The sequence below is a fragment of the Pararge aegeria genome, chromosome 5, assembly GCF_905163445.1.
Source record: "Pararge aegeria chromosome 5, ilParAegt1.1, whole genome shotgun sequence".
Taxonomy (NCBI): domain Eukaryota; kingdom Metazoa; phylum Arthropoda; class Insecta; order Lepidoptera; family Nymphalidae; genus Pararge; species Pararge aegeria.
The window spans coordinates 11,451,106-11,474,531 of NC_053184.1; the positions used below are offsets into that span (position 1 = coordinate 11,451,106).

At 35.9% G+C, this 23,426-nt stretch overlaps 1 protein-coding gene across 1 annotated transcript in view; it reads right to left on the reverse strand.

Moving 5' to 3' along the window:
• The window catches only part of LOC120624124 (semaphorin-2A-like), an 88,570-nt gene extending 65,616 nt beyond the window's left edge, over window positions 1-22,954 (reverse strand). The window contains exon 1 of the mRNA XM_039890482.1: window positions 22,460-22,954. Coding sequence (XP_039746416.1) covers window positions 22,460-22,595 — 136 coding nt within the window. The 5' untranslated portion in view covers window positions 22,596-22,954. The remainder of the gene's footprint in view (window positions 1-22,459) is intronic.
• Window positions 22,955-23,426: the final 472 nt, after the last annotated feature.

Genomic DNA, 23,426 nt, shown 5'->3' on the forward strand with positions numbered 1-23,426 from the left:
GAGAATCGAACCCACAGCCTAGGAATCAAGAATCATTGCCCACTGCGCCAATCGGTCGTTAAATGTGTTTAAGGTATAAGGTATTTTTATATCTTTAAAATGAATTATTTATATAAACACAAGGTGGTATAACGAAGAATTAGCCATGTAAAAAGAGCTGTTTTACTGCATTTGGGTCGGTTGACACTATGTAATTTTACTGGTACTGATAAATACTTGCTGGGTACAGAACCTTTTGGTGCACGTTCAACCTAACCTTCTGTTTGTACCCAAAACAAAAGCTTTTTTCTTTAATTTGTACATGCTTCACAATGAAAATTTCTTCATAGTAAATAGTTCCTAATGATATAAAGAACAATTTTACATTTGTAAAATTAAAGCCAAGAGGCATCCAGATGAACCCTGGTCCAAGAAGAAGCGCACACAAAACTTAGCCGAGGATCTTGATTGGTTAATGGTGATGAATGATGCAAGACTGAGGACAATGTTCTCGGAGATAGAGAATCTAATAGAAGTCGCCCTGCTTAAGAGCGGGTATAAAGCAAATAAAAATCAAATTTCACCCGCGCGCCTCACATGCCCCGCTGTAGTCCGTAAAGTTCCGAATGCTACTCGGATTTTTTGGCACAGTATGCAAAAAATGATTCGACAAAACCTGAGTGCGTGCTGCTGGGGATAGCAACCCTACTCCCCTCAAGCGACACTGCTTTACGAAAGAATCGAGTGCTGCACTCATGCAAGAGTCATAGCTCTTTAATTTCTGCCGGTTGGTAACGGCAGATCTGAAAGCAGTTGTAACCACCCCTGTTTATTCAGCGGGTATTGCACGAGACAGAATGGTATCCGAGAGAAGGGAAGCGATCTAGAGGACGGCAGAGAATTAGGTTGAGCGATGATTTTGTCAAAATGATGGGAGCAACATGGCAAAGACTGGCGCGTGATAGAGATGCATGGAAAGAAATGGAGGAGGCCTTCGTCCAAAGGGCGTACTGAACTGCGAAACTGTCAAATATAAATAATATGTTAAGAAAAATAGTCATAAGGAAGATTGTGTTTTAAATAATAGTTTGAATATTTATGTTTTTTTTTTGTTAACAATCATGCTTTTTATTTCAGTAATAAAGGGCTTTATTATTATTATTATTATTATTATTATTTTTATTATTATTGCACGAGACGACTAACGCAAAACAGGCTGCAACATCTTCTGTGCTACTACCTCTATCTACTGCGATGACCAAACCAACTGCTCAGCGTGGAGATGCGCTTACAGTCCCGTTGAGTAAGGCCATTAGTACATATCTGTTCAGGAACAATTGCTTCGACCATCTAAAAAATAATAAGCTGCCACATCGAGCTAGACTATACTGTAAAACGTCAAGCCGCCGGTCGGGTATCCGCACTGACGTAACTGACTCGCTGACCATTAACATTTCAAAGTAGAGTTTTTGCTTCATCTACGCCGCTGTTCGCCATCGCGCGCAGACTAGCGATGTAAAGGCTATTTAGAAAGCTAAATGCTTTTACAAAAAACAAAATTGAAATGCGCTTCAGTTCCTATTGTTAAATAGTTTTATGAAATTAAACATATTTAATTATAGCTGTTAAAGCAAGATTTTAAAGAAAGCTATTTTGAAAAGACTTTTTATTTTCCAACCTGGCCCTGTTTCTACCCAATCTGTTGTTTCCTAAGTACAAGTACTTAGTTACATAAATTTTTTCAACATGTTTTTCTTATATCAAAATTACCTACTACATCGTCGTTTGCTGTGCAGTTAAATAAAATATAACATTTGACATCATATATTATCCCGTAAAAAACACTATATTATAGTGATTATTTAATGCAAAATTTCTTTTTACTACATGTTGTTTTTACTATTGCAGTTATTGTCATTAAATATGAAAAGATTGATGATTTTTTTTTATTATTAAAATTCTTTACTAGCTATGCCACGTCTAGTGTCTACTTGAATGATGAAATTATTTAAGTACTTTCTTATCAGTCAGCCACTTTTGACATAGCTGAAAAAATAAATTAACATGCTTCCGGGCTAAAGATAGTCGATATGCGAAGGTTTATAGCACCCTACAATAGAAAGGTTACATTTTTTGATTATTTATATATAGTAGAATTCCTATAAGGTTGCTAGGCTAGAAGACGAGAAATCCGAGAAATGTTCCCCTAGATAGGAAAAAGTTTTTTTCATTAGTTGACCTTCAGATACCGATAAAAAACGTAGCATTCTCGTAATACTAACTATTTGTTACGGGATTTTGTACTCTTCCGATCGTCAACTAGACATTTCCAAATCACTTTGTAGCAATATCTGTAAGACCCAGCTCAAGACAATAGCCGTTGCATAAGATAAATGCTTCAATCGGATTTGCATCATAAAGACCGCCACAGCTTGACTTAGTCAGCGATTTGTACACAAAACATCTCAGTTACGAAACAAGTTAAAAGTGATGACGCAATAAATAATATTACCAAGCGATCAATGTTACATACCTAAATACCCAAACATACTGATCTTATAACAACTGGTCAAAATAACCAACAGTTAACGTGAATAAACCTTTTGGCCAAACTCCAAAAATGAATTAACCTAAGCTAAATAATTAAGTTTAAATGTTAATTTAATCTAATGGACTACCGCAAAGTAACGATTGTTCTGACCAATAGTGCGTTATATTTCTACGATGTTACTGCTACACGCATAACTCTTTACTGGGTCAATTGATTTGAATTACTAATAATTCACTTGCAATAAGCGAAATAAACTTACTTATTATGTAGTTACAGATTTTAGAAACCCAATGAAAAATCCATATTATTATAATAGAATAATAACGTCAGTATTAAATATTGAAGTCTCTTTTGTTATTGATTAAACACTTTTATTTAACAAAAATCAAATAACCTGTTGAAGAAATAAATATACTTACCTGATTGTAAAAATATTTGAAGCCAATTTTTTAGTAACCCAATGATAAAATATACAATGCTATGATATTTTAATATGAGAATAGCCAGTATAGTAATAGAAAATTAAAGTCAGTTTAGATTTTTTTCAATCCGTTTCAATCAACTGAAAATTGTATTAGCGTTACGCAATAGGTATACTTACCTGTTTGTAAAAATGTATGAAGACTAAGAGTGTGTTTAAAATTGTTATTTTTCGAGGCAGGAACGAAATGTTTGGGGGCGGCGTGTGCGGTACGATGCGCCTCACTTGGCTTCCTACCAAAATGTATCAAAGCCAGATTTATGTGCAGTGGCGACGAAGGCTGTGATGCTATCGCGAATTCTGCTCTCATGTATTGTTGCTTCGTGGGAATTGGATTTTGTGCCTCGACATGTCAAATCTGAGAACAACATAGCTTGGGGGAAGCCTCATTGTATTGTATATTTTCACGCTTGTAAGTACACGAATTAGATCGTATTCTGCGATAAATTTTAAAGAAAAGAACTCTGAGTAATATAATATATACTTATTAAGTGGGCCGTGTTGTAGCTATAGAAAATTACTGTGTAAATGGTAATATACTTTAACTTTTTAGAATCCTCGAGTGATTTGATATACATCCCTACTAATATTATAAATGTCAATGTAAGTTTGATTGTTACGATTTCACGCAAAAACTACTTAACCGATCCTCATGAAACTTTGTACACATATTCTTGGAAGTGTTAGAAGTAATATAGGATACTTTTTATCCCGACATTAAGCTCGGTTCCTTTGGGAGAGGAGAGGAGTGTTTGACTCCGACAAATTATAACCGATTTAAATAATTATTTTTGTACTATAGAGGTAATAATATGTGTTTAATTTTGCCCAAACTGTGGTTGGAGATAGAGGACAGAATACTCAATACTTTAAATTTTTTTTAGATCTACAACTAAATTTAATACCACATCAAAAACAAAATAAAACGCAGACGAAGTCGCGGGCAACAGCTAGTAAATACAAAAATAAATAAAAAAAATGAACTGCGACAATACACACAACGCTATCTAGCCCCAAAGTAAGCGTAGCTTGTGTTATGCGTTTAGTACGCATAACTGATGAGCTGATAGCTGAAAGCTGATGAATACTTTTATGAATATAGTACACATAAATACTTATAATATACAGATAAATACACAGACACCGAAAAACATTCACGTTTATCACACAAAATGTTTTCCAGTTGTGGGAATCGAACCCAGGGCCTTGGACGCGGAAAGCAGTGTCAACCGGCCCACTGCACCAACCGGCTGTCAATACATATCATCATTTCTATCGATAAACGTCCACGGCTGGAAGTCTTTTGTAACTACTTCCACCTAATGTGGGACCATCAAACAGCACTTTTCAGCGCGAGGTCACCACTCCAGCACCTTGGGACTCCAAAGTGCATCGGTCCACCGTGGTTCATATTATATACACAAACTTGTGTTATATTGGTTTATTTACATTTTTAATACATATAGTGTATTTATTTGCTCTTTGTAGAGGTCTAAAGCGTTAAAGGCTGATCGGTGTTACTGAAAATTGTGTACTGCGCGGTGTGTAATTTTTTGAGCTAAAACTAAAGAAAAACAACAATACGTAATATAAATATGCATAAAACAAATATGTTTACCAAGAGACATCGCGATCGCTATTGCATGTGGAACTTTTTTTTCACAATTTACGTATCCGATGGGTTTAGTAGTGTCAGGCAAAATATTTTAACACGTTATGAATGTGGAAAATAGATTTCAGTAAAGTAATTATCGCTTATAAATTTATTTATTTATGCAATAAGTAAAGTGAGAAACATTTTACAAACCTATCTTAATGACAAATTTTTATATATGCATTATAGTAAAGTATTTCACATGGGTAAACTCTATCTATACCTACCTATATATAAAAGATAAAGTGTGCCGGTATGTTCCGTAAGGGCTCCTAAACGGCCGGGCCGATTTCAATGAAACTTTCAGGGAATCTCCGGATTGACTTGGCGTGCAATCCTGTAAAGTTTGGTGACGATCGGAGCATTCCTATTTTTGAACTGTCAAATACAGCTTTTATTTACTATGATGATATTCTATTGTTGGGTGTATATGGGTGTAGATAATGAACTTCACCCGCTCGAGAAGAGAACAGAAGAATGAATACGGAGAGAAATAATTGATTTAATATATTATGAGACTTAAATTAAAAATTTAATTATGTAAGTTTATTGTTTAAATAAAATACAGCAAAATCTAGCCCGGCGAAGCGGGCTGGTTATGCTAGTATACAATAATAAATTGAATCCTTACTTAAGCCCTGCAAATTAACGCTCCGTCAATATTACGTTGTTAGAAAATGTGTGATAAATTTCATCCAATCTCAGTTTCCTACTTTTCAATAAAGCCTCGAGAGCAACAGCAATAAGGCGTTTCACACAATAAATTTTATTAGAACATAAATTTAAGACCGATACATTTTCGTAGCGAGAATATCGAGCTCTGTGTGAACTCATAAATTACCAGAATGAACGTCTTCACGCTCCTATGATCGAGAAAATAAATAGATGAACAATTTATTTTCATGTTTTGGGGCGTTAAATTATGCGTTTATCATTTAGGGATGTTTACATACAGCGTCCCGCGGGATAAAATTGAAATGACTGGAGCGATGCCAGCCAAAAGCCAACACGCAATTTACTATTGTCGGTATTCTATTAAGGCGTAAAATTAGGCACTATAAAAGCAAGGAAATGGCACAATAAAAGTTTCGTTATGTTTTTGTATGAAGTTATTTTATGACGTTCATTTCGATTGCTCCGACTTTCGAGTATGTTTATTGATCGATATTGATGTTAATTTGACATTTATTTTGGAGAAATGAGCGTTTTGAACTATCTATAATCAGTGGCGTGCATAAAGGGTATGCACAGAGTATGTAGATGATACAAAATGAAGAAAATCCCCAGTACGAGTTATAAATACTTAAGGGTAGGCTTTTTATAAATCTTACAATGCCTATCTCTAAGTTTTTAATAACTCGTACTAGAGATTTTCTTCATTTTATATCATCTGCATTCCCTGTGCATACCCTCTATGCACGCCACTGTCTATAATCTATTGATAAGTTGCTAAATAAAGTTGTTATAATTTTTGACGTTAACAACGTTGCTCAGTAATAAGATTGATTATGGAAAATTGGCATTAGACATACCATTATTTTCTGGTCCGACGGTTGTCTCAAATGTGTTAATCAAAAAATTACGTTTTAGATCTACTAGTTAAAACTATTACCACAGGTTATAGTATCTACTTATACCTATAGAACCTTAAATATGCTCTCGTGGTTATCTAAGAGAATCACTTGTTAGTTATTACTATCCCTTTCAAGATTTCTTTGTAAACGTAACGTAAACAGGTAGAGCGGTGATTCCTATCAAATCTATTAACGGCTTTGTCATTATAATTATGATGTGGTACTAATTCAGGTACCTAAGTGATATAAACTGCCTCGTTAGTCTCGTGGTTAGCATGTTCAACTACGGATACTGGGTTCGAAAGCAGGGTTGGTCCAAATTATACGGTGCTCTGTATTTTCTATTAAAGAATTTGTTAGGTAGGTTAGGAAGTTGGTGGTGTCAGCCCCGTGACTCGGAGAGCACGTAAAGCCGTCGGTGCCGGTTATTATTAGTTAATTGTGGTAATAGGAGTTAAGGCCCACCAACCCGCATTAGTGGAGCGTGGTGGGTCTATTCGATAAAACCGTCTCTCCTGTGAGAGACGAAATCTGTGCCCAGCAGTGGGACGTTAGTAGGTTGCAGGTGATGATGAAGTAATATAATAAATTTATGGTACCTGTAGAATTTGGAATACGTATAATGTGTATAAAAAAACTAAGCTCTCGTAGCTTCGGATACGGAATCCTAAAAAATGGATAGAAACATATCTATCTTGTCAAAAACAAAATATCTTTGGGTTCAGTTTAAATCACTTCCGTTAGATTACCGCGATTGCGCCTCGAGGAAATTCAATACAAAATACCCGCGAACGATTACAATGGATGCGGACGTTATTTACACGCACACTCGCAAACTTACACTCTAAGAAGTGTATATATGTATAGCAGCTATTGCTACATCTAACATTAACCGGTGTTCGATTTTTAAAACATTTTAAAAATCCAGCGGAAACCGTTCGTTTTCCCGGGATAAGAAGTATCCTATGCCCTTGTCCAGGATGCAAGTTATCTATCTCTAAACAACATTTCACCAAGCTGTTAAACCGTACACACGTAACCAAGGCAGTGTTTTTCATCCTCCGCAACGTTACCCTGGCGCCATTCCGGGATAAAAATCATCATAATATGTCCAGGATGCAAGCGATATATGTGCCAAACGTTAAGATCGATGCAATGGTTGTGGCGATGTATATAGAAAATCAAAAACGAGACAAACACCAAAAAAAGAAATCCACCTTAATAATACATATTTACATTATTCACCCATAATAGTCACGTGCTCATAGTGGTCAGTACTCAGCCTTAGTGTCGGGGGGACCGAGTTCAATCCTCGTGCAATCCTTACTTTGTAGAGTTACGTGCGTTTGTAAAAATTTAAATAACTTTTACTTACTTTTGTCAAAGTAAAGGAAATAGGAGTAGGGCGAGCATGGTGTACCACAGCCTAAAACCCATTTTCATTATTGGGCCGGATGGGTTGATTATGATGATGACGATGATGAATACTTTAATGATGACTTTATTTAACAATATGTACTTAATTAACTTATCGTGGTAATATTATGCATAGAAATCCATAGGATCGAGGAGACATCAATAAGTATACATTTTATCTCGGTAAATAAATGGGGTTTTACAGCGCAGCGGATTATTTAAAAACCGAGAAATTCGCGGGCAACAGCTAGTTTTGAACTAAAGAAGGTGGTAGGACTCATAGCAGGGCATAGCTCCTTAAACAGTCATCTTTCCATTGTAGGTGCCACAGACAGCTTTATTTGCAGAGCATGCATGGAGGCAGATGAAACACCCACACGTGATGGTGGAGTGCAAGAGCGTGACGGTACAGCGCAAGATCTATCTGAGATCCCCAGCCACTATCCCGGAAGTCCTCAGCAACCTGTGCAGCGTGCTAAGATTCTGGAATGAGCTTGGATGGCTGGAGTAGCGAGCAACAACGGGAAATTTGTGTGGAACATGTGGAAACTGCCCAGAGAGAAAAGGAAGAAGAAGAAGCTAGTTAATTATGCTATAAGTTTAATTTAACTATGACTAAAAATGGCTAAATACTAACAAAATAAAATTCATATAATTATCAACTTCATTTGATTTGTGTTTTCAGGATCAAGTAACATAATTTGATTTCCCCTCCGTTGAAGCCCGGTAGATTCACCCATTTGACTCTATTTGTATCGTTTGTTCTCCCGAGGCTTTTGGATTCTGTCCAACAGTTTTACAAAATCATTCCACTCAACTAAGCGCTGCCATAAACACAAACCGGCAGGTATGAGTCGCGAAAAAAATGGGAGTAATTGCCCTGGAGCTGTATCATGTTGCTTTTTTGTCGTATCAACTTTTAATTCAATGCATCGAGTCGTAATATTGATGGGAGATAACGGAGCAAGACCAATCATTTGGTAGGTTAATGCTTTTGACACTAGCCATGACAACCACAAATAGCAGTACTTATCTTTATAAGTAACTCTATTTAAATAAATAAGAAGAAGAAATACTTTATTGCACACAAACATCAAAATATACATAGAATAAAAAAAATGACATAAAAATAATATATACATATATATATATATATATATATATAATGAAAATTATGAATAATACACATTAATGACGACATTTGTTCAAATGACTTCACTCAAAGTAGTCTTTAAGACGACACTTAAATATGGGCACTTAAATTGATTTATTTATAAATTTTATATAAATAAATCAATATACTACACACAATACACACATCGCCAGCCCCAAAGTAAGCTTAGCTTGTGTTATGAGAACTTAGATGGCTGATGAATATTTTTATGAATAATATACAGAAATACTTATAATATACAGAAAAACGCCCAGACACAGGAAAACATTAATGTGCATCACACAACCGTTTTCCAGTTGTGGGAATCGAACCCACGCCCATGGACTCAGAAAGCAGGGTCGCTGCCCACTGCGCCAATCGGCTGTCTAACTTGGCTGTATTTTAAAATGGAACATAAATAGATTTTTGTCAAACTCCTTAACGCAGCGGTTACTGTTATCGTATTATTAGTAGGTGGTCCTGAGTTCAATCCCTAGCAGGAGAAATCATCATTAACAACTTATTACTGGCCCACTGCTATCCACAGTACTTCGCCCTGAATGAGAAGGTTTAGGCCGTAGTCCACCACGCTAGTCAATAGAATAGAATAGAATAGAATAGAATTGTATTGTTCACTGTTTACACATAGAAAGTGCGTTTAAATACAAAAATGCACATAACTCCGAAAGTTAGAGGTGCGTGCCGGAGCTCGAACTCGGTTCTTCTGAAACTGAACCTATTAAAGCTGCACCTTCCAACTCTAACCACTAGGGAATCGAGAAGCAATTTCAGAATTTCCTCTGCTCTGGTTGGTTTCTTCCGTAGCTCATACAACCCTACCAAGATAGACGTTCCGCTAAGCGATTTAGCGTTTGAGTACGACGCTGCGCCGAGTAGGAACTGAAAGTTTACGTTAAGTTTACGGAATTTACAAACTAACCACTGGATGAGATTTCAGTCAACTTGTAGTAAAATAAATATAACCATTTTTCTTAAATGTTAAGGGACCCTAAAATAAATAATTTGAGTAGGAGGAAGCGAGAATAATGACTTTGATATAGGTAATAGATTTTCGACCACATGTAAAGTTTACAATTTATTGCGTATCTAATTATTAAAAGATATAACTAATTAATTTGGATGTCAAAATCCCGTAGTGATCTATAATTAAATACTCAAAAATCGTTTCCAAGACATTATTCACAAATACCTACTACGGAAATTCATTTATGACAACGCCTTTACAATCTCCTTACAAAGTTACCTATTAATTACAGAACAGTTTATAAGTACTTACTTTATAAACAGCATTAGGTATAATTTATTACGAAATTATAGGCTTTGCTTGCTTTTGACAGAGAATTAATGACTATGCCGTAATATTACAGGCAAAACATTATATTATATCTATGAAAATAACCTATTAACACCTTATTACATAAATATTTCTTTAATATTTAGGTTCCTTCAAAAAGCTATTTATTTATCTGCCACACCGGAGTCAAAAAATGTTAAAAACATTATCCACATTTACCTATAACGCTTAACATATACAAAACATCTTTTTAGACTTTTTTATATTTTTTATTAGTGTTTTTTTACCTACACTTGGAGGAATTATCAATTTTATAAAATGAAAATGCATCGCTAGCTAAGTCGCTATTAGACTGATGTGAAAGGCATATACTAATTTCGGCATCAAGCTACGGTAGGAGAGCCGTAGCTTAATTGAATAAAGCGCTCAGGCCGCATTGCCAGAGAGTCGCAGGTTCAAATCCTGTCGGTTCCGATTTTTTTTTTTTTTTTTCAATTTATAAAATAGTTTTAGACTTTGTAGAAGTTGGTTTCAATGCTTCACCAATAATGTTTGATAATCGCCAATCCTTTACCGGTCCTCTACTGGGCATGGATCTCATCTCAGAATGAGAAAGGTTTAGTGGCCGCATCGCACCACGCTGGCTAGTACCACGCTTTTGAAAACAGCATGGAGAAGGCTCTCAGGCAAGCTTGTTTCCTCACGATGTTTTCCTTCACCGGTGAAACAATTTATATTTCACTCTTGCTTGATTACATAACATGAAAATATTTTCTATCATTCGTTATTTTTTTTTCATAAACTCGTAATAGCAACACCATAGTTCTATTACTTATCATTTAAACGTTAGTTAGGTATATTCTGTTTGAAGATACCAACGCTATAAGTATTTAACATTTCCTCTAGCTGTTCTCGGATAACGCCCGTGCCGAGCCTAGGTCGTATTCAGTAAGTGTCATGTTGCCGGTCTTATCGACAGGCAACCGAGCTAATGTTCGATACTTGAAGACAATACCTAGTCATTTACGAAGCTTACATAATAGTACATAATATGAACGATGTGAGTGACAGAAACTAGTTAACTCCCGGTAGTTCCTACCTACGTATATTTTGACAAGTTCGTATAACTTGCTCTTCATCAATTTAATATCTGAACAGTTTAACCAATATTATCATTGAAATAGGAGATTTATATGAATACACTATATAAATTAAAAATATTTTCATTAAAGCAATTTGCGATGGAAAAAGTTTCTGCTTAAATGCCCGGAAATATTTTTGAAGAATTGCCAAATCCCAAACATGATACACGCCAAGTACATCAAACCACAGCTTTTACTGATTCTCGCACATTGAAACTACTCGTTGTTTTGCCTACCAATTATGATGCGATTAATTAAAAAGCGACGTTAGGTTAATTAAATATAGTATTTGATTACACCTATTGCGTATCGGTTGGACGGAATTAGACTGTGCTTATAGCTTATTCGTCTTATCATCATATCAACCTATTATCGGCCCAAGACAAGGCACGGATGAACTCCCACAATAAGAAGGGTTAAGGCCGTAGTCCACTACGCTGGCCAAATGCGGATTTATAAACTGAGTAGATTGGTATAGACTTTGCAAAACTTTGAGATTTGCGTTTGTCAGTGTGTTATTCCAAGACACAAGATTTCTTAATGTTAATACCAAATTAAAAAAAACCGTTTAACCATTTTAATTTCGAAAGTATAGTATATTAACAGAATTATTACAATCCATCTCACAATAACTGGGTCACTACACCTATGCAAAACTCCATTCCATTGAAAAGTCCGTTGCTTTGTTGATGATTAAAGATAATGTGTTTAAAGAAAAAACATAAATAAGATGATCATCAATATAATAAAGATCAGTCGTTCCATTTAACTAATAAATGAATAAACAAAAAGAGCAACCATCCAGTGAGAAATGTTTTGATTTCCTCGTCAGAGTAGCTTCTATCGTGTTTCTCTTTGTAAACAACGTTTTAATGTCATCTCCAATTAAACAAACCGAACGTGTATTTTAACTTTAGAAAACACGATCTAATTTTATTCTTGCCTTTCGAAACACACGTGTTTCAAATTACACTGTGCGAGTGATTTATCTCGGATAGAAGGGTTCAAGTCGCGTCAGTCACTCCGAGGTGCATGTCTGTCAGTTCGATTTACGCAAACCTCCGCGAGACTGCTCGTGAGCGACGCTACACGCCCAATAAAGCCCCTTTAACTAACTATCTGAACACTAGAAATCCTTACACGGTTTCCAAAATATATTAAAACGACTTTCTTTATTCGTTTTCTAACTATCTCCCTTTTAGATTTATTTAGCTTATATCAGTTAATGTGCAAATCGAAGCTTTAGCAAAGCTCTGACTCCGAGAATAAATAAAAACAGTTTTACTATTTTCCCCTTTTAACATGGTGTAACTACAGAATAGTAACCAATAATTATTAATAAGGGGGTAAAAGTTTAGTGGTTTTTGCTTCTTCTCACAGTCAGAGACAGTGGTGTGCACTCGGTTTCTTACCAGGGTATGCGTACAGCAGGAATATTGCATTAAACGGCAAAAATTTTTCCTCCTATACTAGTTATATATCAACTTCAGGGTAGGCAGTGCTTTTGTGCATGTATGATGTGCACGCCACTGTTCAGAGCTATGTTTTTCCTTGTACCTACACATATTTTTTTGTTTAATATAATGTCACTCCTTTTAGTACTAAATAAATCCTACTAATATTATGAATGCGAATGTTTGCAAGTATGGATGAACGTTTGTAACGCTTTCACGCGAAAACTACTGAACGGATTTTGATAATACTTGACAGTTACAGTAGTACAGGTTATCAATTGGAACAACACAGAGAATATTGTGTAAACTGGCCAAAATATAACTATAAGTTTCAACTAGTTCAGTAAAAAATCTGCCACCCGACAGCTATATTGACGTGCATAAATTGTTAGTTAGGTAGATGAAAACGATGTTTGCCGGGTTACTTTTAAATAGTTTTAAAAAAGGTCATATCTATCTTTAATGTGGTAGCCATTTTAGCCGCACTAGTAAGCAATAAATATATTTAAAGAGGATACTCTATTTACAATATAGTACATTACGTTAAATTATTTAGTACTTATTACATTATTTCTTATCAAAATAAAGACTTTTATCGCTTCTAGTATAAAAACTCTGTCTTTAACACTAAGTTATTAGGACATATTATACCTAGTAGTAGGAGAACCGCTAGTAAGTATTTCTTTTTTCTATTTGCTACATATATCCAAAACCGTGAAATGACAAACCTCATCCTATAAAGCACAGAGCGTAGAGAAAGTAGTAGACTAACTTTAAGTTATTGTTAAAATTCGTGTTTGATAGTTTTAAAGAACCTTGATTAACGATGACGGTGCACAAAGCAAATGAACAGATGAAACAACAATGCAAAGATTATCATGATTTGTAGTGGTTAATGTTCTGAGAGCTTGTTAACGTTATTTAAGCTCAGAACGCTGGCTCTCCGCTTGTTACTATTACATTTAATAAGCATAACTTTTGATGTAACATTCTGTATCACGAAAAGCTAGATTTTTTGCAGCGGGAAAATGTGCATATTCTGACGCCTCCTTTAAAATTATTGCGGGCAACAGTACTCTTCATTTACGTGCTTCCCGCTCGAAAGTGGAATACGAGTGCTTTTAATATTTATTTTAAATTGTTACCAATTTAGTGTAGAGTTCAAGTAAATATTATTAAATGCATATAATAATAGTTATGAAACGCTGGCGCAGTGTATATTATGTTTTAATGGTGTTTCGTTATGATTCCAATATTTTGGTACATTACTTTTGGTATATACCTACTAATCGTTCGACAAATTACTGTTTCGTCGATGCAATGGTTAGCATGTTTGCATGGCTGCATGGCTCGATGACTGGGTCGTGCTAAAAAATATTAGGGATTGAATTTTCTATTCAGTACCAATTCGGGAATTGGTGTTTTTGTGTTTGGCGAGCAGGTACGTCAAGCCTTCGGAGTCGGATATTATCATTAATACGGGAAAATATAAATGCCACCAACCCCAATTTCAGCAGCGTAGTGGTTTGATGTCATTTTTAAGTAGTATAGAGCAAACACTACGCAGGGCATGCAACTCAAAGTCCCGCCCTCTGTCCATCAATCTGACGCGTAGGTATTACGTGTAACGTACCCGTAATTACACTGGCAACCAAGCCCTTTAGACAGGAACAAGACAATACAACTTGGCGATAGTACTTCGCCAGACGAGCTTAGTCAAAAAAAGCTCTACTAATACTAAGAATAGTACAAGAAAGCTTTTATGAGAAACTTATCAGAAATTATATGCGGACAAAGGTGGAAAGGATGGGGCTAGTATTGCTTTCAAATGCAAGCCTCAGAGTCGAATTTGTCTTCAATCACACCTTTTTCCATAGTTGCTTTAAAGGAAATCAATCAAATTTTTTCCACAGGAAACTTATCGTACAAAAGACAAAATCGCATATGCTACTTTCAGAATAACCCTCAACTCGGTACCAATAGTTAAATTTCGAGCTACTGTACATAATATGCTGGCGGAACTGAAGGCTCGGCTTGATTGTTCTTAAATCAATCCCTGCGGACTGCATGCCCATTGGATATCGCAGTTAGGTAGCGTCTTACCAATAAGTGTTGTATGACTAATGCAGTGTTTTGTTGCACTTCAATTGAGAGCACATTTCAAATGTCAAAGCGCGATAAAATATTGAATGAACAGTTATTCCGACATTATTCGACATTTATTTGTAAGGCAAATACAACTTAAAGTAAGTGGGCCTAGTTATCATTAATTTTTTTATTTTTAAAATGATTATTTATTATAGCATGATAATGTTGTTAATGTGACGGAATGTTCATAAATTGTACCTTATTCAGATTGTATTTATTCTTCTTATTATCCAATAAGTACGCGTGTCAATGGGGGCATGGTTAGAGAAGGTTGAAAAGGCTACACCGACAAGAGCTTAAGGTCTTAAGTTAATGAAAAAGACGTACGCGTATAGCGTTCAAATTCAATCGAAATTATTATTTTCCAGTACAGTATTCACAGCTTATCTCATAATGTAATAGGCATTTTATCTTCAGGTATGCCTACCTACGATCGTTTCGGTTTGTATGGGAATTTTACGGATAGCGGTATCTTATAACAACTGGCAGCTGACTGCATAGTCCATATTAGTGAGATAAGATCGAGTGGTCTGAGTGGTGTCAGAACGATTGGTCAGCCTCCGTAAGCCGGACCACACGCCTCGCACGCCATTGTTGCCCCCTGACCACAACACTTATCTAACCAAACTTATAATATAAATACGAGTGTGTATTTGTGTGTCTTTGTTACCTTTATTCGGCTCATCTATTGTACCGATCTTGATGAAATTTGGCACGTTTATATTTACTTATCTTGCACATAAATAGTTCCCGATGTACTTTTTACTTGCCTCAGAAAATGTGAAATTATTTATCATAACATTTTATTAGAAAGAAAGCAGGCAGGCCCCTTAAGAAAACAAAAACAAAGATAAAATTCAGTTAACCAAATCTATTTTAACAAGTAGGAAAATAAATATTGACTATATAGTGACTGTAGGGATCGATGGAATCGCAGCTTGGTGCGTCGCGATTAACTTATCACGTCGCTCCGCGGTGACATGTGTAATCGCCTAAATTACTACTCTGACAAGGGCCAACCTCTCTCCGCTGACTGCCCAATTAGATTTATAGCATTACTATTTATTTAATTAATTTCCTTTTTTTTGATTTTGTTTGAGTAATTAATTTAATACAGGGAAGAGAACATCAAGAACTATTACGAAAAACAGCGACTTTATCGCTTAATAGTTGGTTTTCTCGATCCAAAAAGTTTTATATTCTAGTCCCAAGGATAGAAGCTATCTGCATGCAAATGCATTTCGTAAGGATTGGCTTAAAGGTAACAATGGCTACTTTTTAAATTCAGCTAGAATTGTACATCAAAAATAGCTTGCACTCTTGCAAGCTATTTTTGCGTCACATCAAAATCGTCGAAACTAGGTGCTAGGCCGATTCTATGCTGTCTAGTTGGTAGGTACCTACCTGTTTCAATTATACAAACAAAACATTGAACCTCAAAGTTATTTGAAAGCATTTAAATAAAATTACAATAAATAAAAGTAATGACCACCTAGGTAGGTATAGGTAACATCTTAACATCGTGTTGAGTAACAGCTATAATGGGAATTCCTTATTAATGATGTAGCGCTAACATTATAATAAAACTATGAAACATCGTTTATATTTCGATTATACATCTAGCTATGTTATGGCTTAATTTAGCGGCCGCGTCGGCTCGGAGTCAATTACCTGCGCGAGCGCATGAATCCGGTTTGCAGTGATCCTCTCCCCCTCGCCTGGCCCTGCCCCTCCCCTGGTACTGGAACCGATCGGGCATTCAAAGCCTTTTTTTGCTCCCTGCGACTTCTTACAAACCGACTCCTTAACGAATCCTTGTTAGAGTAAAGTAGGTGAGAATTGTGACTCGACGAGTTTTATTGTTTTGTTTTTAGATACACAAGACGAATGTACTTAGACGAGAATAACAATGTAGATATTAGAGTGAAATTATAATCAATACGTCATTTAAACACACAATATTGTTAATTAGAAATACAGTATGAAAATAATTTCTGGATGAAGATTTATTGATAAATAAAACTTTTACAGCTCGAATGATTGTTGAAACGGATTGGAGTAGCTACTTTGAAATATAACATCAAATATTAAAGGTAGGTATTTTTCAATCCATTGCAAAGCTGACACTTTGAATAAAAAAAATAAAACTGAAGTATCGGCTTAAATGAGCTTAAGATATATTTTACAGCAAAATTAAGTGACATAAGAATTACCTAAGAAAGTCTTTTATCAAGTTGTTTTTGTAATAAAAGTAATAAATGCTGGCCAAGACATAAAATATGATATCATGATTCTGAATCTGCGGAAGATATTTAATATGGTACGTTTTTTTGTGCCGACGCGGACGCTTTAGCCTGGAGAATGCTTGTTACTTGCTAATGATGGCAAATTGTTCCCGTCTCGCCTATAGATGTCCGAAAAGAATTCGGCCCGGGCTATGCGTCGCTTAAATTAAACATTACAGCGACAAAAAATGCGCTTAATGTCGCGAGAAAAATTACATTAATTTTTATGCCCCACTGGTCTTCTCAGGTCTTCTCATCCATAGAAAAGACAAGAACGGCTTAGACCTTCCAGGCTGCTCCAATACCTATGGGCTATTTTTAAAAGTTAGATAAGAATGATGGTTACTGAGATTGACGGTGTAGTGTGCTCTCCGAGTAGTGTTGCCCAAATTCAGTCTTGGTCTTGCAGTCTTGGTCTTGTTCTTGCGTTTTTGCAAGACCAAGACCAAGAACAAGACCGCGTATTTTTAGCAAGACCAAGACCAAGACTGACCGTGCAAGACTTGAGCAAGAACAAGACATAGCCTGCAAGACTCTTGCGTCTTGCAGCTAGGACTTAGCGCTATTTCACGGAGTAGTTAGGTGTAACAGTTCGGTGTATAGGTAGGTAGGTACGCTTAGGAATTCTATGAGACGCAAAAAACTATATCAAAGAATATGAAAAACTGGACCTATGCGCATTACGACTAATACCATAAACATAGCGAATAAAAAAATATCTATTAAAATCAAACTGAGTGCATGCATAGTTATGTTTTCACCATCGGCACTTTGATAATGCGGCATCAAAGGTTTTGTACTTACTTCTCAAAGAAATTTGCCGCTTTTCGGAAGTACATGGTTATGATACACGCGCCGGCGGCTTCTTTTGAAATCTAAAACAATCGTTGCCGCCGCGCCGAAATCATAACATTTGACACTATTCATGCAAAATAATTTCGAATTTTAAGAGTACCTACAGGTGTTCCAAAGAATAAATAAGTTTCAGAGTGCTTAGAATGAAAATGAATACATTATACTGATCACGCAAGTAGTATTATGATTAGGATAAAATGGTGAGGATAGGTAGTAGATGTCATAATAATTCATTCTAGTAAGTAATTATAATATTGATTACTTATATGGTTTTAAACTAATTACTTAGGTACTATTATTGTACATTTAGTCATTATATTTCTTAAGTTTTTACAAGAAAAAATAGCAAAAAAGTGTTCGAATATCTCTGAGAGAGATGATGAGAGTAAGTATTTACTAGCTGTGCCCGCGACTTCGTCCACGAGGAATAGTAACTTTTGGAGGTATAGTGACGTTCAGGATTTATTTATTTATTTTAAAACTTCTGTCATCAAACATACAAACGAACTCTTCAGCTTTATTCAAATAAATGATAAATCGTAAAACTCTTTTATTAAATTTCTTATAAGTTGAGGGTTCAATCTCTTTCTAGACAGATAAGTATTGTTCTTTAAAATACAGTCAAGTTATTGTAATTAATTTGTTTTTTTACATGTTTTAGCAAATGTAAGCTTATAAATCATAAATGTTTATTAAGAAACAGTTACTTCCATGGAAAACGACATATAGGTCAGTTGATTTTTCGAATTTCTTATCAAATCTTCAGTTATTTATTAATCTGCTTGATCTTTACTATGGCTATGTTAATTCAAGCTCACAATGTTCCAATTCTAATACGTTTTTCTAAGATTTAAAGTAAACTTTAATAAATAGTAATAGACTAATAGGTAATTGCAAGACTTGCAAGACTCTTGCTGCAAGACCAAGACCAAGACCAAGACTGGGAGCGCAAGACCAAGACCAAGACCAAGACCAGGTGTATTGGCGCAAGACCAAGACCAAGACTGGCTAAGTCTCGTCTTGTTCTTGCATTTGGGCAACACTATCTCCGAGGCATGGATGGGGCTGGACACCGCCAATTTCACCTATTTGACTGTTGCTGAGCCTATTGCCAAAGAAAACCTTAATATCTAAAGTTAGGTTGTTAGCATGATAAAAGGAAACTGCCCACTAAACAAACACCTTTTAATTTAAGGTAAAACCGACAATCCTCTGTGTATGGAGGCAGATGAAACACCGACACTCGTAATGCTTCGATGCAAAAGAGTAGAAGAACAAATCTCAGCAAACTTTGGCTCCTCAGCAGTACTCCCTGAAGCACTCAGCGACCTGAGTGGCCTTCTAAGCTTCAGAAGCGACCTCGGCTGGTTGGCTGGATCCAGCGAGAAGCCGTACCAGTGGCACTACGTACAACGGAAAGTTCCGGCCCACTAGGTACGGAGACTAGGTAGTCTACCTAGGTAGGTATGGTGCATGTGGAGAAAAAGAAGACGATAAGTTGCGTAGTGAAAATCGATTAATGAAAGGTAACTGTTTGCTTAGATTAGGCGTTACTTTTTTAGGCATGGCCTTATTTGTCGTTAGTGAAAACGGGCATTAATGGACATTTGACTGCGTAAACGTATTCTTACATACACGACGTAAAGTTTCTTACTGCAGATTCGTGCTGGCCCCCCGTAGACAGTTAGCCCGATGGTGGACCGATATGGGCATGGGTTCGCGTGAGACGTTTCCACATGCGTTTTTATTATAGCTAGTAAATGCGTCCTCAAATATTATTTTATTGCTGTTTTTATGTTAGGGGAGAAAGGTTAATGAATAATGGCTTCCGGACCTTTTATAACTTATTATCAATTTGGATATGCCCCAGAAGGGGCAAGACGTTAAAGAACAAGATTTAGAACAATATTTGAATTGGTTGGTGAACACTAAGCTACTTGACATTACATAAGCATGTGCTACAACACACATTTACAAAAAATATACAAGTCAGAGGTACTTATAAACTTTTATTTCGAGGCAGCCTAGATTAAAGACACTTTTAATTGCTGATTGTAATTAGAGATTTAAGCTTTAAAGCAAAATTATAAATTATAGTTCCACGTATTAGCGTGTATGACGCAAGTTAATAATATGCGAGCAATAAACAAAATATTGGACCCAAAGAACCTTTATACGCAACAAACGAAAACGTGAAGTTGTATGATGATTTGTAAATTGTTTTCATAAATAACTTGCTTCTGATTTTGATGTTTTGTTCTGTACCAGTGGTAGAATCGTCATAAATTACTTCGCGTTTCAAAACAGCTGTTAAAATAGGCCAAAGTGGTTGAGTAGGTACTTAAAAATAAATGTCTGTGTAATGAATTATTGGTAATTAAATTGGCCTATTACTACTCACTATACCCAAGTATCTATCTATATGTACTTATATTATATATTATGTGAAGCTTGATCTTTTAAAACTTTTAAAATAATAATAGTAACAGAATTCTGTATTTTATGTAAAATTTTAAAAAACTACAGATAATTTTATAGCTATTTCCTCAATCAAGTAAGAAAAATTAGAAGGCTACGTAGGTACCAACAAATAAAGAACTACACGCAATTACTAATAGGCGGTAATGAAACGAAATGACGCCCGGGCATTTACTAATTATGAACGACATAAAGTCTAATCACGGCAATAAAATATACAGGCTCTATAGGTAGAAAATGTCCACAGTAAGCTATATTTACGTACATAAATATATAGATAATTATTTAAAAATAAACAGTCCAGCAAAATCTCGAAATAAAAAATATGGATAATTAAAAAGTCAATTTTCAGACAACATCATGGTTAGTTCGAAAACTTGACAGTAAAGACAAAGAGTTGTAGCGCCTACACAGCTAAAAACTTTGTTATTTTAATTAAACAGACATACCTATAATGTGTGCGCTCTACATTCAAATGTTTTCCCGCTATACAGACGAGCCTAAACGCCCGCAACAGTCCGCGTGGAATTTCTGTTTTTCCGCAGGACTATATACCTAGTATTTTTCCGAGATAATGTATATTAATCATAATGTATATTTCCACCCTAGTGGGATTTTTATTGTGATTGTATAACGAATTAAACACAATACACGACACAGTCAACAATTTTTAATTTTTTAATTAAGACATCATATTTATTATTGTGAGTTAACTTAGGAGTATCTTTTAAGTGGCTCAAGCTACATTAACTTACGCTTACGTTAAAATTACATAAACACTTCACTACGGTCACGTAAATTAAGTCTGTCCTCCTACACGTTTAGCATAGGCAGGAAGTAAAGGTGTAAAGTAACTTGCTTTATTAATTGTACAAAATATTTAAATACTTTAAAAGATTGAAAACTTAAATACAATCGAGATGATAGACAATGTCATCATGCAATTGTATTTTTGATTTCCGACAGTTCACCCAAATTTAAATGAAAAGAAGTCAAAGAAAGACGAATATTAAAATATAACTGTCTGCTTCCCGAGAATTTAAAAGCTTCGGAATAGGAAGGTCACGGCTATACGAAGGCGATGCGACGGAAAGTAACCGCTAATTTTAACTTTTACCGTATAAATGGACTACTCTTGTTTCTTATCTCTCATATGAACCTCATAATTTATAGCTCCGTGCAGTGGCGTGCATAGAGGGTATGCACAGGGTATGCAGATGAAATAAAATGAAGAAAATCTCCAGTACAAGTTATAAAAAAGCCTACCCTCAAGTATTCATACCTAGTACTGGAGATTTTCTTAAATTTATATCATCTGCATACCCTACATGCACGCCACTTGCTCCGTGCACTTTTAGTCTGTGTTCTATAGTTTAAATATTTACCTATGACTAATGCACGCCAGATAACGTGTTCTGTTTCACTGCACACCTCCCTCGTGTGGTCTTATATGATAACGAACTGAGCACCATTGTGATGTCTTATCTTGAACTAAATAAGTTCTAAAATGTTGGCTTGATGTTATATATAAACTATGTTGTTGAAACTTATCTACGAAGTTTGAAAGTAACGTAAAGTAATTTATGGGGAGTCCTAGGGAAAAAAAGATTGCATATTTCTATTAAAGAAATCTGATTTATAACACCACAATGAATTATGAACCAATGAAAAACTATTTCTTAATTAATCATGGTTTGTATTGGAGATTAAAAATACCAAAACTGATGAAATTCGGGTCACATGCGGCCCGGTTCTGTTGTCATGTTAAAGTCTTAAGTACCCGTGTGCTAACACTTTAGAAACGAATTTTAAAATAAATATATCGGATTGTTTTCGTACACAAAATAAGTAGGAGAGGCGAGAAACGATTTAATAGTTCTTGAAAAGTTTTGTCATTAACAATGCTTTATATTAACAGATTCACGTTATGAGGTGTTCCTAGTATTTTGAATAAAATAAATAAATCTTTCTCACCTCGATGGTGACGGATGCGATGGTGCGACACCGGCCGACAACATGGTTGCTCCTGGTAAGCTGTCCAGGAGTCAGCTAGTGCTGACGCCAGCACGGCCCAAACCAGGCCCGCGATCCACTGCCCCTGCCCGGCCATCCCGACCAGTCCTACCTACCCGGACACATTCACATACACACACACTACCTAACTACTCTACCATTCATGTACTATGCGTTAAATCAACAATCAAACAATCATCTCCGGAAATCTTCAACAATGTTTATCTGTTTACATTACGCATCTAAATCTAGTCCCGGCGAGATTACGCTTCCGTCCAAGTCATCGGAGTTGAACGGACTTTTGGCAATTAATCACCGGAGTCGTGCGTTGTTATCTCATATCGAGTTATAATCTCTCCGTCAGGATTTTACTTTGTTCAGTTCCCGTGATTTATTAGTTTTGTATCGGCGCGATCGTTGGTACGCAACGTGGGAGAGCAGGCGAAGTGACGTGCACCGCCGTCATCGCAACAACGAGAACTGAAACGCCGCGTCTGCCCCAAAACCAGCACAGTGTACACCGGCTGTTCACCGAGACAAACGGTTTCAACTTCCACCGATCCTCGCTTTTGCCCCCTGATGTGCATCAGCCTTAACGTGAGACAAGGAAGGCGCATACTAAAGGAAAGAAGCGACTAGCTAGTCTAGCTTTACTATTCGTTTAAGGAAAAGTTGGAAGTTAAAAAGTTTGATAATTTTGCCGATCCGGTCTTCGGATTCGTGTAGGGGAGATTTGACTACCCAGTGACCCTCGGTGTCGTTACGAACATATTGTAATGAAGGGGATGCTCTCTATAAAGCGTAGTAAATTTACCTAATTTATGTTTTCGTTAGGATACGCACGAAAAAGTTTTATGTTTGTAGGCACGCAAAAGGAAGTAAGCAGTTTATTTTTCCTTTATATATGTTTATTAATAAGCAGGCTAGA